The sequence below is a fragment of the Bremia lactucae genome, linkage group LG1, assembly GCF_004359215.1.
Source record: "Bremia lactucae strain SF5 linkage group LG1, whole genome shotgun sequence".
NCBI classification, from domain to species: domain Eukaryota; phylum Oomycota; class Peronosporomycetes; order Peronosporales; family Peronosporaceae; genus Bremia; species Bremia lactucae.
In genome coordinates, this window is record NC_090610.1 from 2,222,466 (window position 1) to 2,235,954 (window position 13,489).

General features: G+C 45.5%; 4 protein-coding genes across 4 annotated transcripts; 2 read left to right on the top strand and 2 right to left on the bottom strand.

Moving 5' to 3' along the window:
- Nucleotides 1-461: 461 nt before the first annotated feature.
- On the top strand, nt 462-1,466 carry CCR75_003997 (uncharacterized protein; the record flags this gene model as incomplete). Its single annotated transcript, XM_067962088.1, has 1 exon — nt 462-1,466. One exon carries the CDS (start codon nt 462-464, stop codon nt 1,464-1,466), a length of 1,005 nt encoding a protein of 334 aa, XP_067822929.1.
- A 930-nt stretch (nt 1,467-2,396) lies between these two features.
- Nucleotides 2,397-6,795, bottom strand: CCR75_003998 (uncharacterized protein; the record flags this gene model as incomplete). Its single annotated transcript, XM_067962089.1, has 4 exons — nt 2,397-3,249; nt 3,315-3,560; nt 3,624-3,683; nt 3,740-6,795. 4 exons carry the CDS (start codon nt 6,793-6,795, stop codon nt 2,820-2,822), a joined length of 3,792 nt encoding a protein of 1,263 aa, XP_067822721.1. The 3' UTR covers nt 2,397-2,819.
- A 331-nt stretch (nt 6,796-7,126) lies between these two features.
- CCR75_003999 (uncharacterized protein) lies at nt 7,127-8,352 on the bottom strand (the record flags this gene model as incomplete). The annotated part of the gene is made up of 3 exons (XM_067962090.1): nt 7,127-7,894; nt 7,960-8,238; nt 8,297-8,352. The coding sequence occupies 3 exons, from the start codon at nt 8,350-8,352 to the stop codon at nt 7,186-7,188; spliced, it is 1,044 nt and encodes a 347-aa protein (XP_067822722.1). The 3' UTR covers nt 7,127-7,185.
- Nucleotides 8,353-9,028: 676 nt separating this feature from the next.
- Nucleotides 9,029-12,485, top strand: CCR75_004000 (uncharacterized protein; the record flags this gene model as incomplete). The annotated part of the gene is made up of 5 exons (XM_067962091.1): nt 9,029-9,927; nt 9,999-11,871; nt 11,938-11,997; nt 12,059-12,132; nt 12,311-12,485. The coding sequence occupies exons 1-5, from the start codon at nt 9,131-9,133 to the stop codon at nt 12,483-12,485; spliced, it is 2,979 nt and encodes a 992-aa protein (XP_067822627.1). The 5' UTR covers nt 9,029-9,130.
- Between the last annotated feature and the right edge of the window lie 1,004 nt (nt 12,486-13,489).

Below are 13,489 nucleotides of genomic sequence, written 5' to 3' on the forward strand. Positions count from 1 at the left end.
GAGGTTTACGATAGAGCAAACATCACTTTGCTCAAAATTAGCTAAACTCAGACCCTTGTTCCCAACGTACGAGGCCGATCGACGCACTAATTGTTCTGTTCTTATTCTCAAACACATTTCTAGTGGCAGGGCAAAATGCGATATGAAACACGGACCGAGGAGTAGAAGTGCCGACATACTGTATTGTCGTTGTCCGAAATTTTTGCTGATCTTAAGATATATGCTTCAATTCCTTTCCCAATCTTAGCCACTGTCACGAGCCGAAACGATGCTTATTCTGTGCTTTCAACAACTACACAAAAATTTAACTGGAAAAAAGACAGCCTAGTATGTCGCGCATTGCCTCTGTGGTTCAATTGTAGCTTTTACAGACTCCTATCCCACCACCTCTCGCGCAGCTCCAAACCATTTTCCATTTTCGTTGATACCGCAGAAGCCAGGCACCTTTTTTAAATTCAATCATGCACGTATGGAATTTGGCAAGCGTTTTAGCCGTTCTCACACTGAGCCAGCAAGTCGCAGCAAAAGGAAGTGGAAGCAAGGATCGTCCTGGAAACTGCAAAGACACGGAGGACTGCAAGACCAAGGGATACGAGTGTGTGGCGTTGCAAACGACGCGTGCTGGGACCGAAACGGTAAAGCAGTGCCTACCGAAGGAACAGGATTCGGACGTGTGCTCGGGACAATACCCTGGCTTGTGTCCCAGTTTTTCGTCCTGGAAAACTCCGTACAACCAAATCAGCAGCGTTTGTACGTATAAACCCGCCGACAAGTGTGTAAACGGCGATGAAAGCAGCGCAGGCTCGAAAGGAGGAGTCATTTGTGTGGGCGGCGCTAAGGACCCAGATGGCAAGACGTTCGATGCTATCTACGGCTGCGCCGACTTCGACACCAGCGAACTCGAGCTATTATTCGGTGAGGAAGGTGCAAACGACCTTGCTGCTGAGCTGGGCACAGCCCCGGCTATAATTGAAGACTGCCTGAGCACGAACGCGACGAGTAACTCGACGTTGCTCTGCTCCGGTCAGGGCACGTGCGTCCCGGACGCGATGGGGTCGCTCACCTACAACTGTCGTTGTAACATCGGCTACAGCGGTAACTTTTGCGAGTTTATCGATTCAAACAAGTGCCAGCTGCCTGGTCAATGCGCTACGGGCGTTTGCAACCTTGATACGCAAGAGTGCGAGTGTGCAGCTGGTACTACGGGTGACCAGTGTTCTGAATGTGACGCGAAGTCGAGCGAGGCTTGCAACGGCAAGGGCATGTGTTCAAACTCGGTGTGTAAGTGCGAGGAGGGGTGGGAGGGCCTGCAATGTACCAAAGAAAGTGCCGTTAAAAAGTCGGCGAAGTCGACGAAGAAAGCTACGACAGAGACCACTTCGGGCGGTACGATGCTGTCAGCCTACTCGTTCGGCTCCATTACGATGAGTCTTGCCGTACTTCTTGCTGCTATATTCTTCAACTAGTTGCTTCTGGTTTTAAAAGTTAATACACTAACTTGTGCAAAAAGACATTATTGTAACATCTATATGTTTTACTTCGAGTCAGGTGCTACAACCGTAACGTTTCTTGTGTTGAACAAGTCAATTTTGTCAAAGATTGTGTCCTAAAGTTCGTCTGTTCCGATTCTCTAAAAGTAAATGGCTGTGACCTTCTTACATGCGTGTACGCTGGACGCAAAGCGTGAAAAGTAAACATCGAGTTTAATCATAATCATCCACTACTTTTGACTCGACATAGTTTTACAAAACGGCAGCGTTTGATGTTCACGATTTTATAATAGAGGCTCACTAGATCATCATAATTATGTCATCATCCCTGCGATTAACAGACTGGAACGCGACAGCCCTATGTTTGTTTTTCTCGCAAACTTTTTCACGCAAAGAGAATACAGCCAGTCGCGAAATCTTTAAAACACTGAACATTCGAGCGTATCAGACAAAGGTGCAAGAATTAAGTACATTATGGCCTGCATCTGGGCTACTTCGCTCGCTCTTTTCAATGACCAATGTGGCTGCTTTGGAGTCAATGCGTGTGAGGCTACTTGTCGTTTTTAATGGATACAATGTTTTTTTCTCTGCCTCTTGTTGCTCATGTATTTGCGCTTTAATCGCAGTGTCGCTTTTAGAGGAGATGAACAAGCTACACCTAAAGCTTGCCAGCTTTCGAGTCATTATTGTAGATCCTCGCGTTGGTTACCGAAAGTTTTGCTCTATCTTCTTGGATTACGCTCCACGCCCAATTATATGAACCTAGCTTTCCACCCCTCGACATTGAATTTCTTTAAGCTGGTCGCCAATTTGTCGTCAAGCTTGCCCTGATTATTTTATGCCAAAAAAGTATTTCGGGACTTGCTCTTCGTCGCGCAGTATTCAAGTCGATTCTGGTCACTTCCTAAACATTTGTCGAGGAACAATAGAGCGGCAAATTAAATTATATAAGGACTTGTTTGTGTCAATTGCGCGGTCAGAGGCTCAGCCCAATGACGGCGACTGGAAACGATCGACATGCTACCTATAGTTTGCACCAGAATTGGGATTGGCACAAAAGATCTGTACGGCATCATCGAGACAATAATAGTAGTGGCAGCGATGAGAGTGGTTCAAGATCATTTACAGTTCGCAGGCGGTGGAGAAAAAAACGGAAAACGTGAGATATCAAATATTCTCAAGCACAAGCTACTTGATAATTTGTGAGATCATTCCATTGAGATTTGTAATGCAGATATGGTCGATTCATTAATTTTCTTTCAGTGGCAGTGTTAACAGGAGTCAAAAGCAACTTGATACGTGAAGGAATTTACTTTTCTTGTCCATCCACTATTTCGAGTAAAACGACAATTCCTTTTCGTTACGAGTCACCTCACCGAAAGCATTGTCAGCGGCAGCTTCGTTGAAGATTATGAAGTCGCGATCTTTTCCGCCGTCCATTTTGAATAGTGGCCCAACTGATATGAGTTCTCCAGTACTAAACCGAGTGTGATTCTTTCTGCTTATTGATATTCGCTGGATGCTTTGGGCAAGAACGGAGGAGAGAGCGGTGGCTGACATGCATCTTTTAGCCATTAATGGAGCAAAATCATCTGCAGTTGTGGAAATGGGTGCCTTCATGTTTGGTGTCGGTCGAAAAATCTCCACACTTGGTAGATCTTCATCAAAAAATGTTTTGTAAAGCGCTAAACTTTCAGAAGGCACCGAAGTTTCTCCGGTTTTGACAAGTCTTTTTACGTCTACAAAATCTTCATACATTCTTTGCGACAAAATAGGGTGTTATTTAACTTTGATCAAATACAATTTGCATAGAAATATACATACGTTCGGTCCTCTGGCTCGGTGTGAAGCTTTTTCGACACTAAAACTCGAGCTTTAACATGTTGCTCTAGTCCAGTGTACGGCCCAACTTGCAGCTTAAACGTAGCACCACCACGAGCCTGAGCGTCACGGAGGCTTCGGGCGTCATCGGGGCTGATCTGATTGTCGCGCATGTACATCTCAAAATATATTTTCACACTCTCACTTTCTTTCTCCCACATTTGTGGGGAATCCTTTCTCAGCACGTATCTACGGTACACATTAAAAGTTAGTAAACTGTAACGCCTACACAAGAATTGTATCGTCTTTTACTGTAGATATATAGGATCTGGACCAGGTGTGGCACAATCACCGACAAATTTGTGGCGTCTACTGCACTTAAAATTAAAAAAAAAATCACAAATCACAAACTAACACAACAAACGTACCCTCTCCTCGTGACATAGTCATCAACGCTCATTTGGTCGTCATTGCGTTTCACAACTGCCTTAAGCATGGCAGAGCCATGCCCGCCATACTTATTGATAGCTTCCGCAATGGCTAAACGAGAAGCCCGATGGGATTCTGAGCTACGGATACTTGAATACTCTGCTGGGTACCCACTCTGACGCTCCTTTCGTGTAAATAGCGGCTGGTCTTCTCCGAAATCGGGAGCGCTCATACTTCGATATGATCGATTCTTTTTTATTGTTGAACGTCGAGCATAAACGCCGATGCCTGAGAGATTTTCTTCATCAACGTGTCCTGATCCAGAAATCGACGATGACGACGGAGACGACGTCAAATGTGCAACAACAGTACTCTCAGAGCGGCGCTTCTCCTTGTCATTCACCTCATCTGAAACTTCCATTGGAAGCATAAACTTATATCCGAGCACTTTATCAAATGTCGTCAGCTCCTCCGGATGATACATGTGTAAGAAATCATCTGAATATGGAGACTGGTGTGATGCTTTTCGAGTCGAAGTAAGCTTTCCCGCATCAACAGTGGTGCTATTTAATATATGGTATTTGCTTCCTTTTCGTACGATCTGGTCAGACACGCTGAGTGACTTGTCCTCAGAAGGCGGCTGAAAATACTTTGGTCGCTCAAAAGTTTGTAAAGGTTCCTTCCACCATTCGTTCAAAACTCGTCTACACTCACGAACGTAAGCTTCGCGCTTTGCCTGATTTTGGTATGCTAGGCCCATGGAACGTTTAAACGATGAGCCATCATTGTCACTACCATTGCTGTCGTCACTGCTATCATCCACTATCTCTGACGAGGATAATTGAACTGGCAATGTCAAAGTTCTCTCTCCAAATGCTTGAAATTCATTCTCTGTATGTATCGCAAGATTCCGTCGTACATTTTCACAAGCAGCAATTCCGTTTCGCACTTCAAAATTGTGGAGATAATAATCCGAATCGAGCTCCCACAATGGAAGCGAATTTTCACTTGGTACAAAGTGGCCAAGAAATATATTAATTGCATCCTGTTTTGCCGTATCGGTGAATGAGTTGCTGTAGTATCGTCGAATTGATGTCAAGAGTTCGCGGTGTTTTACATTCTCCCGAGTAGCACTATTTTTCACATTCTTATGCGCTTCTGAGCCACCGTATTGCATCGAAATGGCGTCGCCCATGAGCGAGTAAAGCTTCATGAGCACCAAAACCATCTGGGACCGACTCTCCAAAAGCGGCGTATTCTTGATACCCATAACATAAAGTTGTTGACCTAATGCTCGCATTCCAACACTAAATTGACTCACATTTGTGCGATCCAGACAGTCAATGCAATTTGTCCGAAGAATGCCTCGTTGCTCTAGCCAATCACCCGAATTTCTTGAGAGCGTTGGCGATTGTGATGATTCGGTAGAAGTAGATTCTTGACTGCTTTCTCCCTTAGACTGAAAATTGCTAGATGTCAAAAATGCATCCCATGGTTCCGATGGTGGGCTTGGAAAGAATGCTTGAGCTTTGCGTCGATTTCCGTTTTGACTAATCAATCGCTTTGGAGCACTACAGAAGAATCCTGTCTGTGTAAGAGCCCAGACCGCTACTTTGTCAAGTGAATGCAGCACGTTTAAACCTTTTTGCTTAGGGCCTGATAGACGCGAGTAATCTAATGCAACATAGCGAACGCGATGCTTTGGCGGCATGAAGCTATTAAGATATTCTACTGCATTCATATACTCATTCCCGACGATAACTTCCCGTTCTTTCTTCTCAGACTGCTTGACAAGATTAAGCGCTACAATGGGCGAGCCATAGCGCGTAAATAGGTCTGCAAAATGTTTCTGAGTCGCAGTATACGTTGGATCAACGCGATTGAGTACAATAGGCGGCTTTGGTAGCGTAGCGGACGTCTCTTGTGACCAAAACACTGGAATCGACCCGCGGTGCTGAACAAAAGAGCTAAACTTGCCAGGACCCATACTCTCATCTTCAATAATCTGTTCCGTTTCGACGTCATTTGCTGCTTTACCTGTATCTGCCACACCGCGTTTTAAATAGCGCGTTCCAGCAAAGTGACGCGAACGACGGGCAAGAAGAACAATGCTCACAAGTCGCCCAAATACTGAGCATTTGCGTTGCTCGTAGCACCCAAGCACAAGTGGAACGACTAGATCTGCAGCAGCGTTACCGCTCAAGCACGTTCGCAACTCTTGGGTCAAGTAAAAATTCCAAGTAAACATTTCTGCTGGCTCAGAGTGTTCCGTTGTCATATTATGCTGCAGTGTATGCGTGATATCGTACGAGTAGCTAAAGTAAAAGTCTTTAGTTAGATCAAGAAAGTGAAAAAGTCCAAGGTATCGTGCTTCAGCTTCTTCCTCTGGACTTGGATTAAACCAACGATTTAAGTGAGTCCAAGCACTTCGATCGTCTTCTGGACGACTAACATTTAATTGTTGAGTGGCAGAGATTCCATAGATGGAGTTGCCTCCAATATTTCCAATTTTACGTCGCTGTGTGACAAAAATAAAGTAGTATCCTCGCAAAAAGCGAATACATCCAACAATGGCTACAGCTGAAAAGGCTCGTTGTAACGCGCCCGTGCCTCGAACCCGAGCTAACTCTGCTAAAAATTGCAACTGTGCCTCCATCTCTTCCCAATTATAAATTTTTTTTTCTTCTGTCAAAACTTCCTCTAGCTTTTGAGGTCGATCCACCAATCGGCTCAATTCAAGCATTCGAAATTGCGAATAATGACGATCTGAGCATACCATAAAATACGTTGACGGCGTCTCGTAGATCGTGAAGCGTTCAAACAACATTTCACACGTAGCTAGTGCTGGTTTGCGTCGCTGTAACGTCGGTCGACCAAGCCCCACTGGTGTCCCTGTCGGTCCATGGGCTGCGTTTAAATTTAGACTTAATTGCGAAGATGGGCGACGTAGATGTTTAGGCCTTGCAGAAACTTCCGTAACAGAAGCTGTTAAAAGCGAGAATCGAGGCTTGATACCTCGTTCGAAGGCTCTCTTGACCGCAAACAAAGTCGTCATCCTACAATACGAATCATTAAATCTTGGATCCGTACGAGATGACTATAGTCTGCCTACCACCAATCCACATCGTAGCTATATTCGTGAGATGAGAATGTCTCCTTTTTGCCTCGGTTAATTGTCAGCTCGATACAGTCGCGGCCGTCGCTACGCACGTGCGCGAGCTCGCAGTTTTTTACGGGGATGGATGCGATGCGACTGCGGCCATCCGAGTCTAGAGACACAAGTAGCTCGCCGCGCTCTACTTCAAGCTCACACCAAACTAAGCTCCATTCTCCTGGCTTACTACGATTAAAGAGCCGCGGCGTACGGCGATATAGCGGCCCCGAGATGGTCATTTTCAGTCTTTTTATTTTCGAAAAAGGAATTTATTGCATAAGTGAAAATAGATCACATGGAAACAGTTACATGAGGTAGCAGTTCGGTATAAACGGACTGTACATAATCTCCTAGCACGTCAAAGCAGTTGGCTACATGTAGCTCTTGAAGCGTCGAGACAGGAGGTTCAAGTAGCTGATACGCGAACGCGACGAGGACCTCGGTTGTTAGCCAGCAGCACCAAGAAATATGCAGCGACTTTATAGCACGAGATTTGGCAAGCTGCTGCAACAATGCTCTAGCTGTATCACCTTCTACAGCGTCAAAGCAGTCAACAATTTCAAGGTGCTCAAGTTGCGAATGCATTGTAATTAGCTGTGTAATAAATCGACTTGATAGTCCAAGACAGGACACGAGACTGAGCGACACCAGCTGAACTTCCTCGTAAGGCTGCACAATGTCGACGTCTTCTACGAATAATACTTCCCACGACTCAGCTATAGCATTGCCAAAAGTTTTAGGCGCATATTCCCATGCCTCTCCTCTCACAATATCCAACCAGAGTGCCAGTGACTTTTCATTTCGAATAAAGCCAATGGTAAGACAATCTGTCGGCTGGAGAAGCAATAGCTTTACGTTACCATCATTCATGGTCTTGAACGCAGTTGCTAATTCTGCTAATCGAGACACCATCCATGGCTCGAACGAGGCAAAGAACGCCTGTGTGAATTTGCAAGATGAGCTATACAAGTCGAACGATCGCGCAATCTCGTAAATGCACCTGCACAGAGCAGCAATTTAAAGATAAAAACAGTTGTAGTTGCTGTCATGGTTTATCATTCTTACTTCTCCTGAAGCGACGAAAATTCGTGCACTGCTGACGACTTTTGTAACTCGCAGGCAATGGACAGCGCGCCTTCGCGCCTTATCCGCTCAATGTTATCGTCTTTTAGACGTGCATTGGTCCTGGCCTTAAGTGCATATAAATTCGCTTTACAACGCACAGCATCGATGCTCTTAGTGCGTCTTTGCTGTTCTAACAATTTAAATTGTGCCTGCCTACTCTGCGCGTTTTTGTGCGAGACCTTGGCTACCTCCTGCTGCCAATGGTTAAGCAACACGAATCTATCAAACAGAAACAGGTTGAGATGTTTTAACAAAATTGAGATTTTGTTGGCTTCACCTCTCTTTCTTGGAGCTGTATCCGCCGCACTGCCGCCCTTTACGGTTGCGTCCCATTCTACAAATTAAGGAATCCGTCGGTCGGGATTCTTTAGGAGGAATACTGACATAAATAAATAATGATGTACTGCAATTTCGATCCTCACGAGATGTCCAATCGGTAAAAGCTTCAGCGTTTATTATATTTGATTAAAATGTTTATTATGTCGAACATTTAAAGACACTTCCTCGGACACACAAATACTACCACACCAATGCTACGGCTATTATTTGGTTATTCAAATATAAAGTATCCATTCAAGCATCAGCCGTACTTGCCAAAGGGCAGCACTAGATAATGCTGCCTTGATCGGTTGACATCATTATTCGAAGGACTGATCTAACTGCCACTACATTTTTTTCTATTCTAGCGACAAACTATTTATGCAACTAAGATCACCGAATGGCTACAAGTTCAATAATATTCTTTGCCACGGAGTAGTGCACAACTTGACTCTTAGATAAATAGTTCTACATTGATTATCGGACGTTTCTTGGCGGAACTCCAATTGGTAAGTTTTGCGACGAAACATTACTTCGTTGCGTATGCGTAGTTACAGCGCAGTTACTAGAAATTTTGATTCGTACCTAGCATAATTGCTGAGTTTGTATCCAAGATGTGAGCATAACTCTCCAAAACCTGCCACATCAAATAGTCTGTCTCTACGCCGCCTAAACACTGAGATTTCCTTGCGTCAGCAGCTGAGAAAGCGTTAAGAAGGAGCTGCCGCCCGGCGAGATATCAGTCATCGTATCGCGCCTACTTTCGCACTAGTTCTCGCAACACTCAATTGTTATGTCGAATTGGGGGCTGCGGCTAAATCCGTTCCGAAAAAGCTACTCGCAGCTCGAGATGGACCAGATGCGCTTCGTGCACCAGGCCTATTGTGAGGCCATGGAAGTTACCGAAGAAGACCTTCCAACGGCGCTGAAGATGGATGAGAACTTTTATCCACTGCACAATCCTACCCTCGCAGATTTTGATGAGAACTCGTACCTGCGGAAGATGCAGGACGTCGTCGGTCTGTTGCGTAATCCTGCCGAGGCCATTATCTCGAGTATCTGTGCGTATCAACGCGAGCGCTACGATCGCGCCTTTACGTTTTCAGGATATCTGAACGACCCACGCACGCTGCTGCTTGAGGAATTTAAAGACTGGGCCATGCGCACACTCGGGCCGGCCACATGTACGACAGAATCCATTCTTAATGAAGTACGATGCCGCCACAGCTACGTACTGAGATTGCAGCATGGACAGCAAGGTCTGTTTCACTCTGGATCGGGCGAGAGATCCTTAATTGGAACACTTAAGGATGTGAGGAATGTCATTGAGACACGAGTGCTTCCGACAATTGAAACGGAGCGTGCCCATTCTTCAGCAAGAGAGCAGCTGCATACACTGGAAGCTCGTGGCACAGACGGACTTATGCATGGTGTGCAGTTTCTGTTTTACGTGTTGCGGAACACACCCAATACACCGGCAGACTGCACGATAAGCAACTTACAGAGTCAACAGCATGCAGGTATGAAGGACGCGCTGGGTAGCAAGTCTGGGCAAATGCTTCAAGTACTGCTTACGACACCATCATTCAAGTACGTGTCATTGTATCGTGTTTGATGCGATCTTGGTCGAGAAAATAATTTCAATTGTGCTTGTGCTATAGAGAACTATTTCCACAGAACCAAGCAGCCATTTCCCCGCAAGATTTGCTACCATCATTTCTATTGACCAATGAAGAGGAAGAGGAGATGATTCATACGGCGGTATTTTGTGATACTGACGCAAAACCGCAGGTTCCAATGGTACTGGCCCGACAGCTTCGACGCAACTCCAACTCGAACGAAGTGGCAGTTTCTCCATCTAAGTACTTACAGCAAAGCAATTCAGGCGTTGTGGCACTACGCAGAGAAGTTCAAGAAGAAACGTTTGGTGCATTTACTAAGTTGCACGGCTTGCTTAAGCTATTGGCAGATCTACTGGTTTCGTGCCGTAAAGCACGACAGCTAGCTGGACCTGGTGGAGATTTGCTTGTGTATGGACCTGGTGGCGAAGAGATTCGTCGTTTGATGCAGTCGCTTGAGGCTGTGCAAAATGAAATTAGTAAGGAAGTGAGTCAGCTTACGCGCATTGGCGTTCGTGAGCTCGATCGTCTGAAACCCAACCAGGAAAAAGCCTGGCGTTGGAGCTTCAGTAAAGTATTGCCACTTGAAGGTTACTTGGCTCGTGATTTTGGGGCATGCGTGGAGCCGATTCAGCGCATGTATGCAAGTGCTGATCCGCTGCACGTGCAGAAGATGTACAAACAATTTAAACAAGCTACAGGCTTGTGGGTTGAGGAAAATAGCTCGATTTGTCGCTATGTTACGGCAGCGTTAGGTGGGGGCTTCATTGAAGATGACGCCTACAAGCAGATTGGGAATGGTGAGAAAATTGAAGGCAATGCAAAGGTTGGGCTGCTAAACGATGAAGATGCACCAGTAATGAGCTCTGCGCTTGTTGTGACAGGAAATAATGCTAGTCACCGGAACAGCAGCAATCACAAAGTGTCACCGTCAAATAAAGAGGACCGGATCGTGCTCCTGGAAGATGTATCTTCCGAAAACGACCGACATGCAGAAAATCAGCTTGTGGTAGCGACCCAAGCTGCGATTCCTGCGCCAAAGAAGCAGTCGAGTTCTGATGGTGCTTCGTTCTTTTCGTCGCTCGTATCGTGGGGAGCGAGTGCGAAGACGCCGCCAAAATTAAAACAGAGTGAAAGCAGCCCAATTAACTCAGAAACAGACGAAGATGACGATGTGGAAAAGGGGCCATCGTCTTCAAAAATGTCAAGGGAAGCCGCTGATATCGCTGCTGCTCAAGGTGGCGTGCTCGACACTCTTTTACTCGTACGTCAATCGATTCAACGGATTGGTCAGCTGTCATGGGGTGTTCGGACATCGTACCATACTTCATCGATTGATGAGGGCGACTTTGACGCATTCATAGTCTTGTGTTCAATCTACGAGACTGCTGGCGTTTCTTGTTTCAGTGACTTGCTGCTTCGTGTGAGATTGCACCGCACTCGTTTGTGTCAGCTATTGAAGAAGCACATTCAATCAATTCTTAGCTGCGTTGTGGTGCTTCAGCGTCGGATTGTGGATGAAGAAAAGAGTATTCCGGGTATGACGCTCGTGTACCGTCGATTAAGAGTGAACCTCGGTGATTTTGAACATGAAATGGACAATTTGCTTAACAAATTTAAAGAAATGATGCTTGAGTGCTCTAAGATGAAAGCGGGCATTCTTGCAATGCCTCTATCCCAGCAACGCGAGTCAAACGATGTCATTGGCATGGGAGCCTATGCATATAATTCGATTAATGCGCTTAAGTCGAGTATTGGTGCTACCCGTGTACCTTCCGAAGCGATTCTTTCGCATGGGGAATATATGACACAAATGAGGTCGCAGTTGGACCTGCATTGGAACAGCGTCTCGCATCTCTTTCAGAGCTTGCAGGGCACTGTGGAGGCTGTAGCCACTGTTGACGACCGCCTAAAAGTACGCGTATTTTATAATGTTTGCTACTGAAAGACAAGCATGTTACTGACGCCTTGTTTGTTACAGGGATACGCCAAGTTCCCAAATATAACTGTGCCGCCACAGCAGCTGGACTACATTTTTGAGGTACCTGGTGCTGCTAAATAGTGGCAATTTGGTGCTAACACCTAATTTTATTGTGGTGCAGTTTAATTACGATGGTTTTTTCCGCCAGACGACGAGGGATTTAGAGATTTTGCTCACGTCGTTTGGTACGCAGCAGTAAGCACAATTTGATGTGTGTGCAATATTTTGGTGCCTTCGTTTAGCAAAATCAGCCTCGCATTTAATAGTAAGCCAGGTATGCCACCTTCTTGCGATTGGTATGATGTCCTGTCGTTAAATTTGTTTTATAACGAAGGAAATTAGTAAATTCTTAGCAATTGATTTGTAATTAAAGTACATCAAGAAAATCGCTAGCCGGTGGCGCTGCCTGGATAGCTTCGGTCATTGCTGAAGAAGTAGTCAAAAGCGATCCTGTTGACATTGTTTCATACTCGTTTGCAGATGTCTTCCTTTTCTTAAAAGAGGACGCCTGGTATACGGCCGCTAGATTCTTATCCGCGGCTGATTGAAAAGCAGCATCTGCACTCGCGTGCACTTTAAAGTCGTTATTTTCCTTGTTTAAAGCGTGGATATTAGACGCAGCGGTGCTGTCGACAATTCCACTGACAGTATGTGCCCCCTTCCCCATGGACAGCGTGACTGTCAGTTTTCGGCGTCCGGCCCCTTCATCCTTGTTCGTGTTGTAAATGTCCACCATATCAAAGCTGGGTTCGCCCGCCAAAGTAGTGTAGAAGCAGCAATTCGAGAAGAGATGCTCCGATTCGGTGTAGGGCTTCACCTTCTTCGGGTTGGCATCTTTGCGCGGCTGCTTGGAATCAATAAAACCGTCCCAGCCGCGAATGATGTTTCCGTGCGACGTCTCCTCCAAGTAAATAGCTTCTTCCTCCTCAATTTGTGCCTGAAGCCTTAGCACCGTCTCGTGTGTGCGACGCTGCGCTTCAAAGAGCGTCATCATCTCTTCAGACACGCCCATGTTGCTTAGATGTCTAGTATAACATTAAAACAATGATCAAAACCTCGTTCTGCAAACTCGAAATTTAAAGCATACCATGCAATTTATGTAACAGTGTGACAGGAATAAATAATGGAAAAAAAGGATCGATCAAACCTCTCGTCTGGCTGGCAGGTATAAGACTAATCTGCCCTGTGAAGCCATCCATGACCACTAGTGAAACGGGCTAAAGTTGCCCTAATGTTACACAGTCCCCGTTAAGTTCACTTGGTGCACTTAAGGGGATGGTCAATTCCTTAATTAAAGTAATTAGACCCCGCACTAGGGTATGGTTCACATTTGTGACCAACCCTTGTGTATGTGATGCACATGGTGCATTCACACTAGGAGGGATGACGCCTAGCGTCATCCGTTACGCGAGGTATCTAGAAAGATACGCTCGCCATACATCTAAGTGTTATCTACAGAGATGACATTTTTGATTGGTCAAAATAGGTATTTATATTTAAATGCGATTAATTATAAATCAGTCTGAAAACTACTTTCTACTTAGTAAGTGCG